General features: G+C 39.7%; 1 protein-coding gene across 4 annotated transcripts in view; it reads right to left on the bottom strand.

Annotated features, from left to right (window-relative positions):
- Positions 1–22911, bottom strand: part of pbx1a (pre-B-cell leukemia homeobox 1a) — an 80817-nt gene that overhangs the window by 56213 nt on the left and 1693 nt on the right. For all 4 annotated transcript variants that reach the window (XR_007038701.1, XM_047368298.1, XM_047368299.1 and 1 more), the window contains exon 2: positions 22361–22434. Coding sequence is in view for 3 of the 4 variants with exons in the window: in XM_047368298.1 (XP_047224254.1) it covers positions 22361–22434 (74 nt within the window). In the remaining variant the exon portion in view is untranslated. The remainder of the gene's footprint in view (positions 1–22360; positions 22435–22911) is intronic.

Below are 22911 nucleotides of genomic sequence, written 5' to 3'. Positions count from 1 at the left end.
GGAGTCTGCTGATGCATTCTCTGTATTGGTGAGAATTGGCTGGATAATTTTTTTTTATTTATGTTTTTATGAAAACGGATTACAGGCAGATACCAAACACATGCAAAGAAGAAAAATAGAAAAGAAAGGAAAGCTTATGGCACTCATATGGATACTAAGAGGATGAATGCTGGTGACAATGTGAGAGTGTGAATGTAGAGGTAGGAAAAACATCACTCATGATCCCCTCCTTTGCACTAGTCTGAGAGGGTGGCTGCAAATACCCTCTCCATCTCCCGTCTTTCTTCACCTCTCACTCTTATCTGTTTCGCCCACCATCCCCCCACCTCCACATCCAGCGCCTTTATCCAACTCTGCACCTTTAAGGCCTCCAGACTCCGGGAGAATAAGCGTTTTAACACCACCATTAAGGTCAGGGCCTAAATTATTGATCTGCCACCTCTATCAGCATAACGGTCACGTAGCCAGTATCACAATCTAACCCCGCCGCCCTCGGCCAGCTCGCTGCAGCTCCCTCAATTAGAGAAAGATTCTCATTACGAAGGGAGACAGCGAAGGCGAGAGTGCAAGAAAGAAGCAAGGTGGAGAGGAGGTTGGGGGGGGAGGGGGGTGGAGGTCCATTTCAGATGATGAAAAAGTGGGGGACAGCAGGCATCCTCCTCCCTCTTCTTCCCCTTGAAGTCTCCCATCATCACCCCCGACTAGACCCAAAGCTGACAGGTCTTATCCTCACCAAAATGCAGCCGATAAGGCAGCTGTAAAAGAATAATAAAAGAATAATGCATGGAGGATGAAATAGGAAAGCAGCCAGAGAGAGAGAGAGAAAGAAGCAGGCCAGGGAGGGCGCAGCAACATAAATAAAGATGCAGCGCAGCCTGGGCTGGGCTGGACCTCCTAATGAATTCGGAAGGTCCTGGATCAATAACATCAGCACACTGACGGCACATCAGAAATGCCAAAGAAGCTCTCTCTGCTTTAAGCAGAGCTGGAAGAAAAACAGGCGTTTGGTGGTAAATGCAGGAAAAATGACCCCCAAAAAAATGCTCTTCATCAAATGCATCAAAAATCCCTCTCTGCAGGCTCACTGAGATGGTATGTTTGTGTGTGTGATGCTGATGTTGTGAGAAGCATCAGGAAGCAGGAAGCAGGCCTGATGCTGGGTAATGGGGATGATTTCCACCTAGGAGATGAGGTGATAGTGGTCGTGCTATCACTGCCATTAGTGGTGCCGATGACAGATGGTTTCTTTGTCTCTATTCAGATTTATTTTCACGGTTGTCAGAGGAAAAACAACGCACAGACTTCATTAGCCGGCAAAATAGCCTGAAAAAAAAAACAAAAAAAAAACTCTTGACATAGCGGTCAAGCTGAACAGGGTTAATGGACATTTTTCCTGTAAAAATCCCTTGTACCTTTCCAGGTTCTAAAATATAAATACAAAAATGTATGGTATATATGTTATGTTTGAGGTTTTAAATCTGGAACCTGGCAGAAACTGAGGGAAAGAGCGGTAAGGAAGACACAATGAGAGATGGAAGCCGGGAAGGAAGGACAAAGAAGGAAGGACACTCAAGAGTGAAGGAAGAACACTAGAAGTGATTAAAGGAAGTAAAATCAGATAATAGAAAGTGTGTAAGGAAGAACACAGGGATAAAGGGAAGGATACAAGGAGGGATGGAAGCAGTGAGGGACCCAGGAAGGAATGAAGGATGAAACAAAGGACACAACGAAGAACATAAGGAAAGATGGATGAAAGGAAATAAAAGGAGGATAAGAGGAAGGACAAGAGCAAGAGGGGGTATAACGAAACCAGGGATGAAGGAGGGGGAAAAGGGATGGAAGAAAGGACACAAAGAGGAATGAAAGTCAGGAGGGACATAAGAAGGAAAGAAACAAGAAAGGAAGGAATGAAGTACACAAGGAAGTAAGTTTGGTAAAAGAAAGGACCCTAGAAAGGCAGGAAGGACACAGCAAGGGAAGGGAAGGAAGAAAGCAGGACACTGCCTTTAGCCAGTGAGATATGGTGTAACGTCTGGAAATGCAAACATTTTTCAACATACTTTTTTTATACTTATCCAGTCTTTAAAAATACTTAAATAAAATTCCATACTTTTCCTGGCTGTGCCCTGGGAGTTTGCTGTACTGCAAATAGGTGCTTGGGAAATTAGAGAACATGTTAGGATGCAAAGAGTCTCTCAGAGGTGGATCAAAGCATACTCAGACCTCGAAAACTTGCCCTCGCTCCCCATTCACTCATACACAATCATGGCCTAATGGCATTCCATTAACATGATTGCCAACGTTACTAGTGTTCCGTGTCTGAGAGCCATTCCCAAACTACACAGAGAAGAAAAAAAAGAGGATATGAAACTGAGCCAAACTGGGACCATACCCAAAAAACACATTGTGGGTGTTCAAGCTTCCTCCTTGCCGGCTTTTCAAAGCTGCAGCTCTTTGTGGAGACCCCCTGGGAAGAGTCTGGCATCTCAAGGAATGTGATGCTAGTGTGTGTGTGTGTATGTGTCTGTAAGGGTACATGTTTGTATGCAGGGCAGATAGTGGTGGGTGAAAGAACCGAGCTTCCTTCAAATGCTTCTGCCTCAGCGTTCAAAGATTGAGCCCCGACACACCAAACACAACCTGCCAGACGGAATGAAATTCCCATTATTTTTAATTAATCCCTAATTAAAATATATCACTCCTCAGATTCCACAAATCTCTCTTAATATGCAAATGTGACCAATTCAAGGATATTTACATATCATTAATTAAGGCAAGCGCATTCTCTTAGTCTAATGAGCTGTGGCCTGGGTCTGCCAAGGAAAACTAAACGCTGGGCTCAGTAGTGAGTAGGCAGAGCCACGAGGGGACCTCTCTGTTGAGTCAGAACTATCAACCACTGATGCCTGGGTGAAAGCAGGCAACAGCAATATCTCTGCAAGCCTCACAGAGAAATCTGACCCCAAAGCTAGAGAAAAGCAAAAAAGATGCAGTTTCAATCTTTTTTCCATTGTTGGACATAAAGTGGCTAAGCTGCAGCAGATCCTGGACAGAAAATGTGCAGCTGAATTATGAAGACATGCAATCACCCTCATTAGCACTATTACTTTGTCCACCCACACTGACACACAGTCGGCGCAGCAAGTTCACGACCTCTTCCGGAGAAGTCTGCTGCATGGACAGCTAAAACAAATATAGACGAGGTGAGTTCGGGTTAAGCCTCTCAGTACCTCCAAATGCAGCTGGCTCACAAATCACATCAGTTTATTCCCACTCCTAATGGAAGCCATCTGACGTGACCTATTAAAACACTGCGTTTTAATGGCTTCTGCATTTAATCAAATGGAAACATTCAATTGTATCAGCGCAGCATATTTCATATCTGACTCTGGGATCTCAAGTAGAATATAAAATAACTGTTTGAACAATGTTGAGTTGGATGGCTTTGGTTGCTAATGAACCTGCATGTGCTGTGAGATGAAAGGAAAGGAAGTTATTAAAAGATTGAACTGAGACTCCACTCAGGCAGCAGATAAAAGAACAAAATAAGTTGACAAAGTATAGAAATACCAGTTGTATATTTTTTTTTCAAAGAAGAAATGTCTGAATGTCTGACCATAATAATGTACTTGTGATCAAGCTTGAGTGTGCAGCTTGGAATAAAACAAAACCTAAAACCAAACTAGAGGGCAGAGCATTCAAACAGGTCATAGATCTTTGTCTCTAAGACACAATGCTTTGCAAATGTACACATTTTACCTTGGTTTGTGATTTTATGAGATCAATACAAAGCATTGCGCAATGGCAAAGTAGAAGGAAAATGATACATGGTTTTTACTTTTTTTTTTTTGCAAATAAAAATCTGAAAACTTTTACATGCATTTGCATTTATCCTGATTTACTCTAATACTCCAAGGTAAAATCCACTGCAGTTAACTGTCTTTAGACGTCGTAATTCGTAATCCAACCTCAGTGTAAATCCAGCTGTTCTGTGAAGGTCTTAGAGGTTTGTTTGAATTAGTGAACAAACAGCATCATGAAAACCAAGGAAGACAGCAGGCAGCTCAGGAAAAAAGTTGTGGAGACTAGATAGATAGATAGATAGATAGATAGATAGATAGATAGATAGATAGATAGATAGATAGATAGATAGATAGATAGATAGATAGATAGATAGATAGATAGATAGATAGATAGATAGATAGATAGATAGATAGATAGATAGATAGATAGATAGATAGACAGACAGACAGACAGACAGACAGACAGACAGACAGACAGACAGACAGACAGACAGACAGACAGACAGACAGACAGACAGACAGACAGACAGACAGACAGACAGACAGACAGACAGACAGACAGAGGCAATTGTTGAGAGAGCACCATAGGGAGGCCTTTTTGCAGTTTTCCACAAGCCATGTAAGGGACACATGAAAAAAGGTTCAAGGAGACCAAAAATGAAAATTTTGGACCTATGTATAAAATTCTATGTGTAGCAGAAAACTACAGATCACCCTGAACCCAAAATCTACATGGCAGCACATGGTGGTGCCAGCATCATTCTGTGGGCATGTTTCTGCAGTGACAAAGAAGCTGATCAGGATGATGCATAATACATCGATCTAAATACAGGACAATTATGAATTATGCTTTTTTTTCAGTGTTTTCCTACCACTTCACAGTTGTGCTCTACTTTGGGTTGTTCTGTCACATAAAATACTAATTAAATACATAAAAGTTTGTGGTTGTAATCTGGGGGAGGGAATACCTTTGTAAGATGATGTAAAATCGGGCATGGTTAGATCCTTTCTTTATTTGAGTTATTTTGAAAAAGATAGGATATTTTAGAGACCTTTGCAAACTTCAAATAATATGTGCATGCACTTATCTGCACATGCAAGCAGATCAAAATATGAGGGAGCAGAAGGTAAAGGTTTTGGCTCTAGTAAAAACGCAGATCTACCATCATATCCCGAAAGAGCATGTACTTGTTTGCTACTTTGCCATTACTAAGATGTAAAAATGCTTCTCACAACAGTGAAAAATAACCACAAAAGCTTGCTGTGAACATACTAGGTTACCTTTACCTTATTACTGCACAGCAGTGCATGAGTAATGTGTTATTAACTAAAAGTGGAATATGTGAATCCAACCATTTTTTCCACAGTTGTTACACGGATAATACTCATGAATATTATGTTGTATTAGGGTGGTTTGAAGGAGAGTCGGGAAATGAGCTGTGGGTGCAGTGTTCTTTGCTCTTCCCCCTTGTTCTCCCCTTTTTCTTTCCAGCTGCTCTAATTTGACACCTTGAGCACTAGGGGGGTTAACTGGGTAGGGGAGTGCAAAGACAAAGCAGAATTCATTAAGAATAGCAACTCCTCTCTTGCCTCAACCTCCCTCTATACTTGCTAATGACATCAGAGGTGAGCAGACGAGCCAGGAAGGAGCAAGAAAAAAAAAAGGAAGACTGGGGGAAGAGGAAGAGAGGAAAGGAAAAAGGGGATTAGGAATATTCACAATAAATGTATTATCATTGGAGGTAAGTTTATAGCTCAGCTTGCATAGAAAACGCTTTGCCTCAACAATCTCGGAAAGGCCTTGTTTGCCTCCAAAAGAATTTCCCGCATCCTTTTAAGATTCACAGAGAGGTTTCAAAAATTGCTGTTTTGCTCCTGACAGTCCTAATGCACTATGATGGCACACCAACAACCGACTTCAGATATTCGAGAAAGCCCATTTATGTCACACTTTGTAGGTTGGGTGGAATGCAATCAGATCTTTTCAACATTGCGATTACCACGTATCGGCGCGATAATCTGTGGCTGAGGAATTGGCCAGCTAATGGCAGTTTCACATCAACCATTTATAGGGACCTTGCAGACAGGTAAAGTGGTAGTTGCAGGATATTGAAATGGCCATTGCCAGCTGGGATGAAATGTCTTTAAAAAAAGTATTAGGAACTTATTTTTTCTGTAAAGGGGGCAGCAGAGTGCCTAAAGATGAGGCAGTTTCATCTTTTCAGTGGCTTAAAACATCAAACGCCTCGCTTTCCCTCACAGCCACCAAAACTACAGCTTGATTTTAGATCTCAATAAAGCAGGGCTGCAGAGAATCATGAAATTGCTGAATATTCCCATGACAACATCGATTAAGATTAACTTAAATTTTTCTGACTGTTTTCTTTCTTTTCTTCATCACAATGTCCCCACCACTCTTTGTGGTTTGTAAAAAATCTAGTTGAGACCGATATAAGAGCAAGTCTTGTCCCAGTATTGAAAAAATGTCTCAAGAATGGTTTCAAGCACCACAGCGCTCCTAAAAATATACATCAAGTTTTGGTATGAAAAGGCGAGAGTATATCCAAGAAGCCAACAAAATGTTGGCATGCAGAATTTGCATGTATTCTTCAAATATAATATCCTACCAACTACTGCATCCATGCAAGCCTGTCCGATCAAGATATTGCACACATTGATATTGCAATTTGATATGTTGTGCAGATCTGGAATAAAATTTTGAAAAAAACAAAAAATCAAGCTAAACTGAAATCCTAAAAGAAACCTTTCAAATGCTCGTTTCAATTTATTTAACAGAGACATTTTTCAAGACGTACTCTCTCTGGCAAACCCTCTGACTCATAAATCCAATTTAAGCCTATTACTGAAGAACTTTTAAAGCTATCCTTCATTAATGTTAATGGGGTTTTTTAGTGGAGGCCAGTGGTAGTTAGGGCTACATGGCTGCTTTCCCAAGCTTGTTTAACAGGCACCAGACAGAGATGGATGCCTCTCGCAGTCCGATAGGCTCTCCAAGCCATCTATCACCCAGAGGACCCACCCACAGAGCTGGTGTTCCATAGCAAAAGGGCAGACAGGAAAGCTCCTGACTGACAGCTCTATGTGTGTGGCAGCTGATCAGACAGCAGACAGGGGATGTGGTAACCATTTCCTGGCCTCTTCTCTGAAAATGAGTTGTGAAGAACGGAGCAAAAATAACAAGTGAGCAGGGGAATCAATCAATATACCGACACGTGAGATAAATGAGAGACTCAAACTGACACAAAAAAGCTTCCTTAATGCTGCTGAGTAGGTACAAAACTAATCAGGCAAATGAAGCTGCCTGAGCAACATAAACTGTGAATGGAGCACGGTGTTAAGGCAGAAACAGTTATTATCACAAAGATTATTACCCTTACACCTCCAGACTTGCTAATTAGAACGATAAACAGCCATGCTCTGAAATGTATGGGCAGAGCATGCTATAAAACCCGCTGCAACATTTAGATGCCTGTGCTGCACACTGAGCCACAAATATAGGGCTGCAGCCTTTAAACTCAAGCTAAAGCACATTAAAAATAATAACATCAGCACATAAACTGCTTTCCTTCTGTGACAGCTGTAGTCTTTTTAGGGGAGGGCCTGAGAGAGGGTTTCTCTCAGGGCAAACAGATATGTATATATATATATATATATATATATATATACATATATATATATTCTTAAAATGTATACAAAACAGGCAGTGGAGGGGGAGGAAGCAGGGTTCAGAAAAGACACACTAAATTTGGACAGTAAGTAGTATCACCCCGTCCGCGCGGTACACCGCACATTCGCAACGCCCCATTTAACCGCACACAGCGCTTCCCTCTATTGCCTTCATTTGCATACTTCACCGGGGCCCTGACGGATGAAGACGGATGGGGCAAAATCAGCCTCACTGAAACAACTGTTTTATCAAGGTTAAACTATCCAAGAAGCTCTTAACCCCCGCGCCTTTATCACACTACAGCTCTCCCAATATCAATCTATCAATATGATCTTATCGGAAGGCGGGGCGGCTGAAGATGCTCTCCGTAAACTCAAGTAATAGGAACATAAAGGAGTTTTATGTCTTTAGGGGCAGAAGACTGCTAAACATGGCGCTGAAGGACATGTCCAATAAAACAAGCTGCACGGTGATGCCAGCTAGCCAAATAAAAAACATAATGGAAGAGGAGAACGAGTTTGCCTTTAAGGGTGAAAGACATGCATGTAGCAATAAAGTTGTTGGTTTCAAATCTTGGGAAGAAATGAGGATATCTCATATATAACATCCTGAATTCTTACCAAGAAGGCTTAACAGGAACCTTTAATGTTTTTTAAAAATACCCAATATGTCTTGAAATACTTGTCTTTTTGCCATCTGGATCAGCCTTAATGTAATATGACAGCTCTTGTCCTATCAGTTTAAACAATCACACTTGCCTTCCTATTTTGGGAGTGATAGTCTGTAGCGGTTTTCTAGGCAGCCTATTTGTGTTCAGCAGACAACCACATGGTGCATGCTTGCATTTATGTGTGCCGAGATGCACACAGAAAGTGATTTCCAGGGGAATCACATAAACAGTTCACAGGAAAGCATAACATCAGAAATAAAAATGTCAGTAGTTAATAAAAAGGAATGGTAGAAGGCTTTTCACAATGTCTAGTATCTAAAAATAAGATTTTGTTAAAGCTTTTGTAAAAATCTGTAGGAAAAGGGATCTCCCTATCAAGACATTTTCAAATTATCTGTATAAGAATCACTTATGAAACGCAAATCCCAATTCCTGTTTTATGGTACTGGCTGTAATTATATGTTGTGAGCCACGTGGGTGCTCCTTGCACAGTCACTTTTTTAAAATCATGGCTCTGTTTGAATCCACTTGCAAACTGCAATATAAACAGTTGTTTATATTGTTACCCACTCTGCGGCCGGTACTCCCCTCATTGCCATCGGTAGGTCAAGATATGGCAAGGCTTTCAAAAGCTTTAGTCTCTGAACTGCAAAAATGTCAATTTTAAAGCACTTTAAGTTATATGCTAAAGAAAATGTCGCACTGGCCAGAGCTTCAATGTAGCACCAGAAACTCAGCAACTGAATTATATAGATTATTGTCACTGTAATAATCAATGTCATATTATTTTAGCAGCAGTAGGAATAACTGATGCTTTTCTGTTTGGAATAAAGCCAATTAGATCAAGTTATGAATTTATGTTTAGATTTTTTTGTGTCAATACAGTGATACTGTTTAAATTTTAATAAAGATGATCATAACATAAGAATCTGAATGCCAAGGTGTCGATGTAGCAGAAACATTAATTGCTGTTAAAATGTTTGAACAAGCTCAGGAAGCAGGAGAAGAGTTTTCATTTGTCATTTTTGTCTGCACACGACAAACGTGAATGGAATGAACATATGTTTCAAGCCTAATTATCAACTATTGAAATCATAACACAGCACTTGCAAGGTTTAGCCAAATGTTCTGCATGGAAACATTATCAGCAGTAGAAAGATTTGAGCTCAATGAAGACTGTATTTAGATCTGTATGTGCTGAGTCAGGTACTCTGGGTTTTTAAACGAATGATGAAGTAATGACCGTTTTAGGTGTCAAAACCTTTTACAATGGAAGATCTTAATATGAACACGTGAGCACAAATGTTTCTGAACATGAACGCTGCATGGGTTTTTCAAACATGAGTTTTCCTCTGCACATGGACATACAGGATAGCCGTGTCAGTGGCTTCCACATGTAGCTGCTATATGTTCTCTGTCTGTCATGTTCCCTCACTTCTTCTCTGCATGTTACAGCTACAGCAGTGAACCCATCAGTTTTTGGAGAAGTGCTCCCTTCCAGAACAATCAAAGAGGTGTATGCAATGTGGGGAAAAACTGCAGAGCTTCAGCAACCAAGTCACAGGCAGCTTAACTGTGAGCAACAACAATGCTATTGCACTTTCCCTAACATTTTCAAGCACAGACAGGAAATACTGTGTATGAACCAATTTCATTTTACAACCCTGGAGAGAGTGACGCGATTTCAGACACATTCAAAGACAGTGAGGTACGGGATGCCAATGCTGACGAAACTGGCAGGCCAGTTGAAAATTCCCTAGGATACAGACCCCCTCTTCACTAAGGTCATTGTGTAATGTATTTTATAATCTGATGCTTGTAGTAATGTTAATAAACATAGTTAATGATCATTCTGCTGAAAATCACTTTTTAAGTGTTGTGTGCTTTTTGGCAGAGTTAAAGGTGGCGGTTTGAAATAAATATTATTCTCCTTATTTTCAATGCGGAAACTTGTTTCCATACACAAATGTTCCAGACAAAAATGACCTGTTTGAGCTAATTAATTGAATTTATTTCTTATACTTAGAGGTCCCACTGTGGTAGCTTTTCTAACCTCGTTAAACCTCTGAAGGAGTATATTAAGGCTCTCCTGCAAAAACCCCTTGAAAGAATATCTTTCTCTGTCAAGAAATACTACTGTAAAATATAATACACATTAAATGTGGTGTGTTATTTACCTATACATTAAAGCTCTAGACCTTTCATGCATATGTGTGGTATTGTTTTTTTTTTTTCTTTTTAAAAGATGTCTTTGCAGCATTAGTGGCCTTTATTTTTGTTATTTTTCAAATGTAGGCAGACAGAAAATCAGGTGGAGCGAAAGGGAAGACATGCAGCATAGGTCTCCAGGGTCAGGACTCGAACCAGGGACAGCTGCATCAAGGAGTGAAGCCTCCGTATATGGGCCACACGCTCTACCGCTATGCCACACCTTGGTTTTACCTTTACCTTAAACATATAATCTATTTACATACATATAAACATATAATAACAAACAACTGACATGATCTGTATTGAGGACAAAAAAATCTTGAATAGCAAATCCCTGTTAGCAATGCACAAATACGACACAACCCCAAGTAAGCTGTAAGTAAGCAAAATACCTAAAACTACCATGAAAAATCACCACCCTGATCCAAAAGGTAAATGAAACTTCAATATCAAAGAGAATGTGGTATTCTTTGCATGTTTACTTAATATTTCTGAAGAATGTCACATAGTTAAATCCTTAGCTCTAACCTGATGTAACATATACTACATTTGATTACACCAAGCACTTCTTATGGCACATTAAAGCTGTTGTAATAGCCAGCTGATACATTACATGACAAATGAGTACACAAAACATAAGAGCAAACCACCTCCCCTCCTAACTTTTGATCTTTGAAGGGTAAAAATCCCGTTAGGAGTGGCTCTGTAATAAATGAACAGAAGTATATAATTTGCTGATTATGCTCAAGTAGAAAAAAGAAAATGACAGCAATTAACATAATTTCAGTGGGAGTTAACTGTCCAGAACTAACATCGCCAAAGGCAAGCTGGCAGACAGCAGGCACAGAGGAAATCCACAGCTTTCACTCTTCGGGTTGGGGATACGGATGTATAATAGAAGGGGAAACCAGCGAGGAGGAGTTGCTGTGTTATCAATCCTTGTTGGTGTTAATGGGGTGATGGTTTATGGAGCTAAATTGGGGCCATAAAGTTTGTTCAAACAAAAAAAATGTAAACCTGAAAAATAAAAGTTTGTTCAAAAGAAAAAAATTTAAACCTGATAATTCCAGTTCCCACGGTCCCTGAATGCAACAGCTGGGAATATGTTGTTCAGCCGCTGTGTTGAGCTGTCAGTCATGATTCCACACCCCTGTGATCTGAGGTCCCACCCCCCACCCCAAAACAGGGCCAAAACTTTGAAGCCGAAAAAATTAAATCTGCAAGTTCAAAAAAAAAACTTGAATCTGAAAAGTAGTTTTGAACTTTTTTTTACAGTTTCACATCTGTTTTTTTTAGCTGAAAAACTTTTTTTTCCAGTTTTCTAATTTTTTGGGGGGAGGTTCAAAATAATTTTTCAAGTTCAAATGTTTTTCTTTTGAACAAACTTATTTTTCAGGTTTAAATTGTTTTCTTTTGAACAAACTTTATGGCCCCAATTTAGCTCCACAGTTTGCATTGGAGAAAAACAATTCAGATTCAAATGCTGAACAATGTAAAAAACGAGACCATAATTATCAAGCTTTCAGAATGATGACAAATTTATGACTAAAACAAACAATATATGTGCATGCGTACTCCGTACTCACTGGGTACTCCGGCTTCCTCCCACAGTCCAAAGACATACCTCTTAGGTGAATTGGTAACTCTAAATTGCCCTTAGGTGTATGAATGAGTGTGTGCATGGTTGTTTGTGTGTTACCCTGCAATGGACTGGTGACCTGTCTAGGGTGTATCCTGCCTCTCGCCCATAAACTGCTGGAGATAGGCACCAGCTCCCCTGTGACCCACTATGGAATAAGCGGTAGAAAATGACTTACTGACAAACAATATAATGATATTAAAAAGCAAAAAAATTGTTTTTCCCAAAAAAGATCGACTTGTTCCTGATGTGATTTAAGGGCTCCTATCTGGCTTGCCAAGAGGGACTTAGCACTGCCAGGCAATCAGACCATTCTGACCTCTGTTACAATTCATGCATTTGCCCCACTGCGCTAAATGCTACCTGTGGTGTCGCATCTGCCCTGGGAAGTGATCCAAAGCTGGAGCATCCAGTGTCTCAATGGAGCCCCACGGAATTAGCAGCAACGATCCCGAGAGACAACCCGCTTGCCAATCCCTGCCTTACTCCAACACACTCTGACACAGAAATAGTAAACCCTGCACAGCAAACTTGAACATTTCAAGCATGAGACTGTTTGATTCCGCAGCCACAAAATAACTCTGCGTGGTTAAATTTATCATCGTTCTGCACCTCAGTGGGAAGAGTCTTTCCCTACAGTTCAGTATCTCCTCTCTGTTTTTTTTTCTTGTCTGTGTTTTTCCTTCCAGTGAAAGTACCGAGGTTACCGAGGCTCATCTGTGGCCCCTTTGTCTCTCACAGCAACTGCAAGGTTTATTAACATAAATTAGAATAGCTCGCAGAGAGAATACCTTGTCGCTACGCGTTACCCAAGGCAACCTATCCTCCACTCTCAATCCACCTGAGTCTGTGAGTGCTTTAAAGAAAACGTGTGTGTGAGTGAGTGAGTGAGTGAGTGAGTGAGTGCGTTAGTGAAAGTGTGTTGGGGGGAGAAAGAGAGAGCACACTCCCTTGCATCTAAATGTGAAACTCCCTCTGAAATGAGGGAGACACATCCACACCCATCTCTCCCCCCTCCGCCCTGATTAAAATAAATGGTGCTATCTGCACTGCATGACTCACTACACCATGGCATTACTATCAGTAATTGAAACATCCAATCACGACTGAGCCATCAGCCTCACTGCTCTTCCCCATCTGACTCTGTGGCACCTGATTGAACATCCTACTATATAGGATGTAATACATGATATGCAGCACGGTTTATACAGAGGAAAGCTGAAGGGAGACGCAAAAATACAAGGAGGAAGTTTGTGATTGTTTTTTTTATTTTATTTTGCGTGACATAAGTAATTGTTTGGTCAGAGCATATGTAAATGTGTACATCTGTATGTACCACTCTACATCGTAAGCAGATATCCAGTGAGAGTCGGCAGCCTCATTGATTGGTGTTGATTCCATCTGGGCAGCGAGCAGCGACTGACAGAAGATCTAAGCCGCTGCGAAAGGCAACCATTAATCTTGGTCCTGTTTAAGCAGCATGTATTAATTTGTGTCATTTTTACTAAGTCAGCCAGGGAAGAGTGCTCGCCGTCTTATGTTTGACTGTTCATCGAAGTCAGGAGGTGGCAGTGTGGGGGGCGGGTCTTTTGTACAACCCCAGCATAATGCCAACATGCCACTTACATCTTAGTGGCGGTGTGCCAGACAACCCACCTGCATCAAACTGGACAAGCATTCATGAATGCATGTGTAATTGGTATTTTTTGCTGATTACAGCTAACCAAAACGTTCTTATTAGACAACAAGTTAAAGAAAGGATTTTTTAAAATAAATAATATATTACATTTTTCATTATCAAGGTATGCTAACAGAGGTATTCCTTAAAAATTTTTAACATTTTCATCACACCATCCCTATGGTTTAAAAACCTCTTATTGAAATGCCAGAGAAAGTACATAAGAGACCGGGGTTTTCTCAGCTGTATGGATCAATCTGTTCTGCCCCTCCCCTACCTGTTGCTGTGCAGTGGAGGGTCACTGCATTTATCTCTTACTGAGACAGATAAAATTAGGTGTCTAGAAATATTTCTGGTTCAATCATAGCATCAAAACTAAAAGGATCGCCACTGTAAGGTTATGATTTCAAAGCTGCTATAATTTAGCAAGTTTAATGTTCTTTCAATAAGATGCCACAGAAAGTAAAGGAGCGACAGCAGTTTTCTCCAGCTTAATGGAGCATCAGTAAAAAGCGATTTTACTTAAAAACAACTAAAAGGTTTGCAGATATTTATTCCATATTTTTTAATTTATTAAAAACCAAAATAACAAGAAACACATGTCATGGATAACATTGTAACTGTACAAGTCAATATATATGCTATATTATTTTTGGACCAGTAGGAATAAAACTGTATTTTTACTCAAGGCTATCATTCCATTTCAATCTCAAACTGACCCATACCAACAGCAGAGAACATGAGAATGTATATTTTAACCGGTCAAACTGTGTGGGGCAATTCCACAAGACTCTGCAAAACACAATCAAATCGAAACAGTGCCAATAAGGAAAAAAAAAACAATGGCTGAGGCAATTGAATTGGCAATAATGTCACCGGAGCTGTTGTGTAGACACTAAAAGCTGCTCCAGAGATAAACATCCGATAGAAAAGAAACTCCACTCCAGCCATGGAGCAAATTTCCTCTCTAAAGCAATTTTATTCTCGATAAGTGGGAGGGCATTCTTAGTGTAATGGATCCAAATATGATCTCTGCCAGAAAACTAAGAACAAGACCTTGTACAGTTTAAAAGCCCAACGTTCAGAACAGCCAACACTGCTGGGTCGGATGACCAGAAAGACAAGTGCAAGCAACAAAATAAAGAAACGTAAACATAATCATGAATAAATAGGTGAACAGATGCATTTCTAACTAAATTTTAGATACGTTTCTCCAAAGGGTAAATTTAGAAAAAATTTACATTTCTTCTGAAAACCCCATCCAGCTGTTTTCCGCATGTGACATTGTTAAATAACTTATTAGTATGAGGGTGGATACTTTAAGTTTGTCATCATGCTGTATCTATGTTTAAAACCTTTATTTTGAAGTAAGAAAGGAAGCAGTTTTTTGTTTGACCTATTGATGATGTGAACTTATTATGAGCATTATGAGAGTACTGCGTCTGGCTAACCGTTAGCTCCTAACAACGCTCAGGATGGCAGCATCTACTCAGATGCTTTGTTTCACCTCTAGTTCAAAATCTAAAACACTTAAACTGACCAAACCTTACTTGTATAATTCTAAACTGAACAGAGATGATCTAAAACACAATTTAAGATTTATGTGTCATGATACGACATCTTTGGACTTTGTTGTGGGTTTTATGTTTTGACTTTAGTTTGGTTTTGTAGTCATGGTTGTTTTGTTTATTTCCTGTCTCCTAGTGTTTGTTGTTTTCTCCCTATTCGCTCCTAGTTCCTTTTGTGGTTGCTTTCCTATTTCTTATGTCATTATCATTATTATTATTATTTTTATTATTGTGGTCCTTTGTCTCCCTGGATTCTCTGGTCTAGTTTCCCATTTAGTAACTCAGTATTTGATTATGTTGGGTCAGCTTAGTTATTGTTTACATCATGGTTTACTTTTATTCTAGGTCTCGTTTTCACTGCTTTATCCTCGTTTTGTTCTATCAGTGTTGGTTTAGGTTTGTTTACTTTTGTAGTCATGTTTCCCTTATGGTTTCTTTTTTGCTAAGTCCTTAGATTTTTAGGTTGTTGTCTTTCCTCCAGTTTCTCAGTCTCCTCTAGTTCATGTTTAGTCTTGATTCTATGCTTTATTTATCTTTGACTATAGTTCTGCTTAGTTTGGTTCACTGTATTGTTTATTAGTCCCTTCTCCTTGCTTTAGTCTTTGTATTAGTTTCACCTGTCCCTTCAGCCTCCCTGCCTCCTTGTCACACATGTTCCCCGTTTCTTTGATTACCTGCCCTTTGTTACCCTCTCTGTGCTCTGTGTATATTAGTTGTTCTGTGTGCTTAGTTCCTCGCTGGTCACTCCGTTACTACCCCGTTCTCTACTTCGTCTCTACTTTGTTTATGCTTCGCTCCTGCACTGTATTCTGCCCGTAAGTCTCTTGCTCGGCACCGCTGTTCTCCTGCAGAGATTTTTTGCTATGTCTAGCTTTGTTTTTTGGAGACATGAAGGATTTTGACTTTGCTATGTTTTGTAAAGACTTTGAATAAAAGAAGAAAGCTCTCATTTAACATGCTGCTGTCCAGCTCTTGCCTGCACGTTGTTCCTTCCCTAAACCCCACTGTGACATTATGAAGCCCTTTTTCTTCTTTGTGAAGCCCCGAAATGGAGCATTTTTAGTACTTATTTTGCATTAGGATCACCTTAGAATAAGACAAACAAAAACAAAAAATGCAATATATGAACTAGTAAAACTATTCAATACAAATTACAGGTTCTTTAAGACACAAGTTGTTATTATTATTATTATTAGAAACTTTCCTTTGTTTGTGAAACCATTAAAACTCTTAGTAGGGATGGGCAATTGTTGTATCGTTATCATAAAACAGAATTACTGTGACTAAAATGTGTCTTCCTGTAATAAAAATTGTAAAATTCTAACTGATGATTTCTGGAAACCCCAAAACGTAACTGTATGATTGGGATCGTTACTTTTACTGCTTGGACTATTTTTCCGCTGTTGGTTTCATGAGATTAACTATGACTGTGTTTGTGTTCCAGAATATTCCTGAATGCAATTAATCTGTAGTGTTAAGCAGCCCAGTTGCATTAATGAATGCAACTGTTGTAGTGAATCACCCTTTTTAATAATGTGTACATTATATTTTTATAGCAGTAATTGTTTGATTGAGGCTTTGAACGTATACAGTGACAAATTTACAACCAAAAATTGCTTTTATGTGCACTTTTATCGGTACCAAAAAAATACCTCAAAATATCGTAACAGTTTGACCCATGTCACATAGTCCCGTTTTATTTTTTGCTAAAGTATTGCTAATCGCTCCTCGCCTCTCATTCTTGAAAACACAATACCCAATAATAAAACAAAGGCCAGAAATAGTAAATAAAAAGTATTGTTTGGACATTCGCTATCATGACAAAACGAAAAAAAAATACGCAGGTATCTGTAAATATGCACAAAGGTACTCTCTAGTTATACATCGCAACACTGAATATGACCACTCTACAGCCAGATCTGTTATCACGGCTAATTACTACTCCCACCTCAGACATACAGGGCTGTAATTAGCCTCTTAAAACATGATTAACATGTCTCAATTAAGCCAGTCAACATTTGCATAATATATTAGCTGTCCTAATTGCAAGTGAGTTTATGCTGGAGGACAGGGAAGCGGCAGAAATACTTGCCGGTTCCTCTGAAGTGCACGGGTAATGAAGTACGAATATAAAGCAAGACATTAAAAAAGGACAGCAGATTATTTTTATATCCTGTAGCTTACTTTTAGGACTACCATCTGTACATCCTCTGTAAAAATATATCACATGCTTATTATCCCTCATTTGGATGAACATTTCTGGTAAGAGGAGGAAGAGGTTCATATAAGCTCACAAATCAAAGCCTGCTTTTCTCGGAAAGAAAAAAAAAAACTTCACTCTCATTTTGAAGTTATTTATTTTGAAGTTATTTATGAGAGCAGACAAAGTCCTGCTCAGACTTATTTCAGTGGAAACTAAAACATGAAGGGGTTGGGGATGGTGGGGGATAAACTGCTGCTTCTGCACTTCCAAGCCAGGGACAGATATAAAGTCTCCCAGCTAGCACGGCAAAACCAAGGACATAGCCATTAGTTTCAGGACAGCGCCGCATCGGAGACTAATGCCTCCATCTGTTACTGGATATGAGAGGAGAGCAACAAAGAGAGACAACACTAACCCTTGAACTCATCACGGACAGCCGTGTCAATTAAATGCTGAAAAACAGCAGCACTGGGAGCCATAGTGACCAGTTTATCCACTGCTGCACAGGAGCTCAACGAGTACCTCCATCATCGTTTAGTGTTGATGTTAGAGGAAATGCTAGAAATAGCTATTTGACATTATCACCATGCACCTGCAGGTTTATGTCAAACCTATTGAGACAGTTGCAGTATAAACTGCTTATTTAATAATCAGACAAGTCATCAATTTTTTAATTGCATGTTTAAATCAAAATTCTGTCATTTCAATGCAGAGCTTTCTGGTTTTTGTTCTCATTTTCTTTTTTTTTTTTTCATCAAAACCTAACTTTCCAAAGAACTGTCAAGATTTTTTTGCCTAATCATACAAGAAGGTTACCAGCAGACTTGGCATGGTAGTTAGGATACCCTGAAGTAAAAAGATTTTGATTTCCCATTATTTACACCAAAGATCAAACAAAATGCATAATAATCAGTTTGTTCCAAACAAATTAAATATGATAAAATATATTGATTACAACAGTGATAAGATTTTGAGTAACTTCTCTTTGCTTTTGTTCTGATTTAGATCTTATTCAGAAGGTAGGAGAAATACCTGATAAATTTAAAAGCAGTGTTCAAGTCCTTATGCTCTTTGGAGTAATGCAAGCATAACAAGCCCGTTAATTAGTCCGACTGTTGGTTCAGGCGGTCCGCAGTCAGCTGCTCAACAGAAATATCACTCGTAGTTTGCCGATTGTAGTTTTAAAGCATTGTTACTTCTCCTATTGGAAAGATTTCTAAATAGATTAATTTGTCTTTGTTCTGAATGAGTTAAAAGTGTAGGAGCCTCCTTTCAGTCAGCTGACCAGCAGGGTGCAGCAGCAGGTGGACTCAGAACATTAGTTTCCTACATCAATCCCATTACTTCCGCACTTTCTTGGTCATTTTGACAGCGAACATTTTTTGTAGAAAATATGTCTAAAGAATTTCTAAATGGCCAATACATCATTTAGACATTTAGGCTAAAGTTGGCATGTATTTTTCTGGAAGTGGAAGTTATTTGGATTGTTTTTAGATGTTTTTCTAACCGTCTAAATGCAGTATTTTTTTTATTGTTTTTGCCAAGATTGACACGCATAAGAAAAAGCACAGGAGCTCTGCTTAAATTTTGGACCTTCCGATAATAACACATCATTTTGACTAGATGAACTACTGGAGCACAAAATGCAGAAATAATCCATGAGTTTAGAACATTTATTGTGTACCAATTGTGTTTTGTTCCCCCCACAAATGCAAGTTAAACTCTGTTCTTCATCTGCCTCAGATTCTGTGTTGGTGCTTCCTCATCTCAGTGTTAGAAGCAAGCCAGTCACGGAGGTGTTGCCACAGTTAATTGGTGTGGTATTTCCAGTTAAATATATGATCATTTCAGAATTACTGCAATTTTTCTTTTTTGAAAACAAAGTTGAACTTCCGTCTTTGAGCTCAAATGCTTGATGACACTTTAGAATAAAAACTATAGAGTAAAATGTGTTGTGTCCATCCACAAGTACAGTACAAATATGTATGACGTGATATTTATCACTATTTATCTATTTTTTATTTTTATGAAGAGGTTACTACTCTAAGTTTAAGCCAAGACCACTTTTAGACCTGGCAGTTTTGCTTGGTCTAAACATAAAAAAGACTTATAAATCTAAATTAGGACTAGGCATAAACTGAAGATTGATTCATGTTTAAATGACATCAAACTGTAGCCTCAATGTTGAAATCTAGTTTATTGCTCAGTGGGACATTAGAAGCATTTTAAACATTTAAAGGAACGGTATTGCCAAATCTTTTATTTTTACTGTTTTGCAACTGTAATTATTTAAGTTCTTGTTAATCCCCACTACATGTAAGCAGCCCATGCCAACAGCATACTGCTAAATAAAAACAATTATCATCTGCTTCATGCCAAAAATGTAATATTTTTCTTGCATTCTTATTTCTTTAAGAAATCTTAAAGCGTCCTGATCGCTGTGAATATCTAAAATGTTTTGCCTAATTAGCATTGCAGGCTCTAGGAGGGCTGCTGTTAGCAGGACAGACTGATTCAGCAGGTCTCTAGCTTTGATAAGTTCAAGCGGTGTAATGCATTATCCGTCTGATCACATTAGTCATGCAGGAGCTCTCCATCTGACCCGAGTCTGCATGGCTGTAATGTGAGGCCACTGACACAGAGAGGCCTGACGAAATGAAACAGTCCCAGGCCTACAGATAGAGAGAAACTGGCAGGGGGGTGAGTTGGCCTGAAATCTGACACCCAGAAACACCGACCTGGTGTCTGGCTTCTCTTACTTAGTCAACCTGTACGTGCCAGCTTCCTTCGCCGTAATGGTTCCAAGCAAATAAAGACACTTTCCAGCCCTGGTCACAGGATGTGAAGCAGAGCGCAGGAAAACAAACACCAAGTACTCTCAGTAACTTCGCTTACAATGCTGATAGCTTAAAATAAACAAACAAAAAAAAAAAAAAGCAGAGGGGCTGGGAAGCAGGACGAAGATGTTTCTGTGAAGCTTGACCTTAGCTGCCAAAAGCACGTCTCCAAGCAAGGGATCACAAGCTTTCGCCATTGGTTTTCTATAAGCCAGGCGTGTGAACCTGAGCTTGTTTAAGCTTGCTAAATACTCCAACGCAGTGACACGGCAATGACCCCGGCACAAATCAAAAGTGAGCGAGGTGGCGAGGGGTCATCAGTTAGGGCCTCCTCTGTCCACTATTGGCATGCACTCCCGCCTTGTTTGTCAGCTGCCTGCCAATGGACACCTCACTGCGGCAATGACCCATATTGTTGCTGTCAACACTCACGCCACTGACACAGCGCGAAGAAGAGGCGCACACGGCTCATACGTGCAGCAAATGATCACCAATGTGGAGAGACTCTTCCCCTCTTTGGTAAAAGGTCAAATCGGAGCCGCTGTGCTCGTCATCTCTTCTTGGAGACACTCTGACTGCAACAATGTAAAAACCAAGAAGCTGACTCTTTATAAAGAATATAAAAAAGTCTTGACAAATTACAGGCTGTACTCCACTCGCATACACTGCACTCAGCACATTTGGCTGTAAATGCCATGGAGAAGGTTTGAGTCATTTTCTCTGTCACTGCAGTGAAAGGATTTTCAGTTTCGTCTGCACAAACCCTCCTATAGGCGAAGATGAGCCGCAGCTCAGCTCTTCAAATTCAGACGGAGGATTTTTTTTAGCCGTCTCTAGGAGTGAGTGTGTGTGTGAATCGAGGTGTTTATGTTGGTCATAGATTCTAAATGCTTTTCTGTCTTTACAAAGCTGTAGTAGACATAGAGAAACTTTGGATTTTTAGGTTAGGTGAATGTTCGATAAGTACAACAGATAATAAAAGCAAAGCAATAATAGAAAAAAATAGAAGCTATTTTGAAACATGTTCATTTCCAAACTTGGTACTAAACAGAGGGGAGGACAATTTGCAGTCTGAGGAGAACCTCTCTCCTGTCAGAAGCTTGGTTGCCAAGAACTGTGGGAAGAGGGGAGAGGCAAAGGGGGGAAAAGCCAGGAAAAGGTCCAAGTCACTTTGTTCTTCTTTTTGGAAAGGAACTCTGGTTGAACCCAGGAAGACGCCAGACAGTTTACAAAGAGTCAAGCATTAATTACTCTTTCACTTTTCTAAGTCTTGCAATTTAGGAGCGAGGGCCCCCAGTCTGCACTGTTGCTTCCTCTGCAGGGGCCTGCGCACTTTGTAAATCTGATGAAAATCTCAAGTGTCTACATGTTTCCTCTCTTGTTTTTAGAACAACCTGTGCCAAACTCTGACTCATACAGATGAAATGTCAGCGCAAGAGGTTCATGTTATATTAATGAAAACAGTATTGCCTCCATACGGCTCGGTCCCTGTGTTTATTCTCAGCCTTCTCGCAAGGCTGCGACGCGACAAGCCAGCCAACAAAGTGACAAGGCTCCCTCTCAATAACCTCGCAGACAGCCTCAAAGTTGTGCTCTCAGATAAGCTTATATTGGATATTTTGTTTTATTTCCTCTCTTGAAACGCGCCGCTCTGCCACATCCCTCCGGGACAACTTGCAACCTTTCATCACGTGAGACGTTCTTCTTTTTTAATCTGCTGTTAAATTAGTGATATTTCACACATTCCTTTTAGTGGCTTTGACCCTTGTCGCGCACATAAACAGAAAATCCCTCTGCATGAAAAACAGCTCACTTAGCACACACCATCAAACCCAACAGAGAGGGCTAAAATGCAGGAGGGCTAAAATGACAACACTGCTGTCCATTGACAGCAGGCTTTATTAGCCTTTTCAAATATTAACAGATATATTATGATTAATTTCAGGCAAATACAGGACTTGGTATATATCCACCTGAATCAAATTATGAAAAAAGAAAGTGATGGTGAGACACAAAGACAGTGCTATTACAGCTAAAACGTTCTCATCTGTGTGAATCCTTACCTGTTTTCTCCTTTATTTCACACAAGACGTTGAAGAGAGCAGGTTTCATTCGATGGCAATTGAGTGCATGTTTCCTAAAACGAAGACAGAACAATTACCATGTCAATACTGAGGCACACAGTAACAATAACAAAACAAAGACAGTTATAGACGTGTTTTTATTTCTAATATGTAAAATACAGGAACAGGGTAAAGTTATGCACCAATCACTCAGCCAGAGATCGGAATCGGCCAATTTTCCCTAGACTGACTCTGATCAGCACATCTTACACTAGAAGTTTCAACATTTTATCCAAATTTTTTAAAACACGGATGCAAGGTAAAATATGCACCGATCAACCACGTAGAGCTCAATATTTGTCAATGTTCCCATGATCGGCTCTCACTTGTGAACGGCTGGTCAGATCCTGAAAAATTTGCATTTTGTTTTGCTGGATTTCTGTTTAATGTTTTAAAACATAAATACTTTAGCAGGGTAGAGTATACACCAATCAATCCTCCAGAGATCAGAAGCAACCAATTTCCCTCAGTTGGCTCTGATTAATGATCGG

Source organism: Girardinichthys multiradiatus, chromosome 6, assembly GCF_021462225.1.
Source record: "Girardinichthys multiradiatus isolate DD_20200921_A chromosome 6, DD_fGirMul_XY1, whole genome shotgun sequence".
NCBI classification, from domain to species: domain Eukaryota; kingdom Metazoa; phylum Chordata; class Actinopteri; order Cyprinodontiformes; family Goodeidae; genus Girardinichthys; species Girardinichthys multiradiatus.
This window is presented reverse-complemented; position numbering and strand designations above follow the sequence as displayed.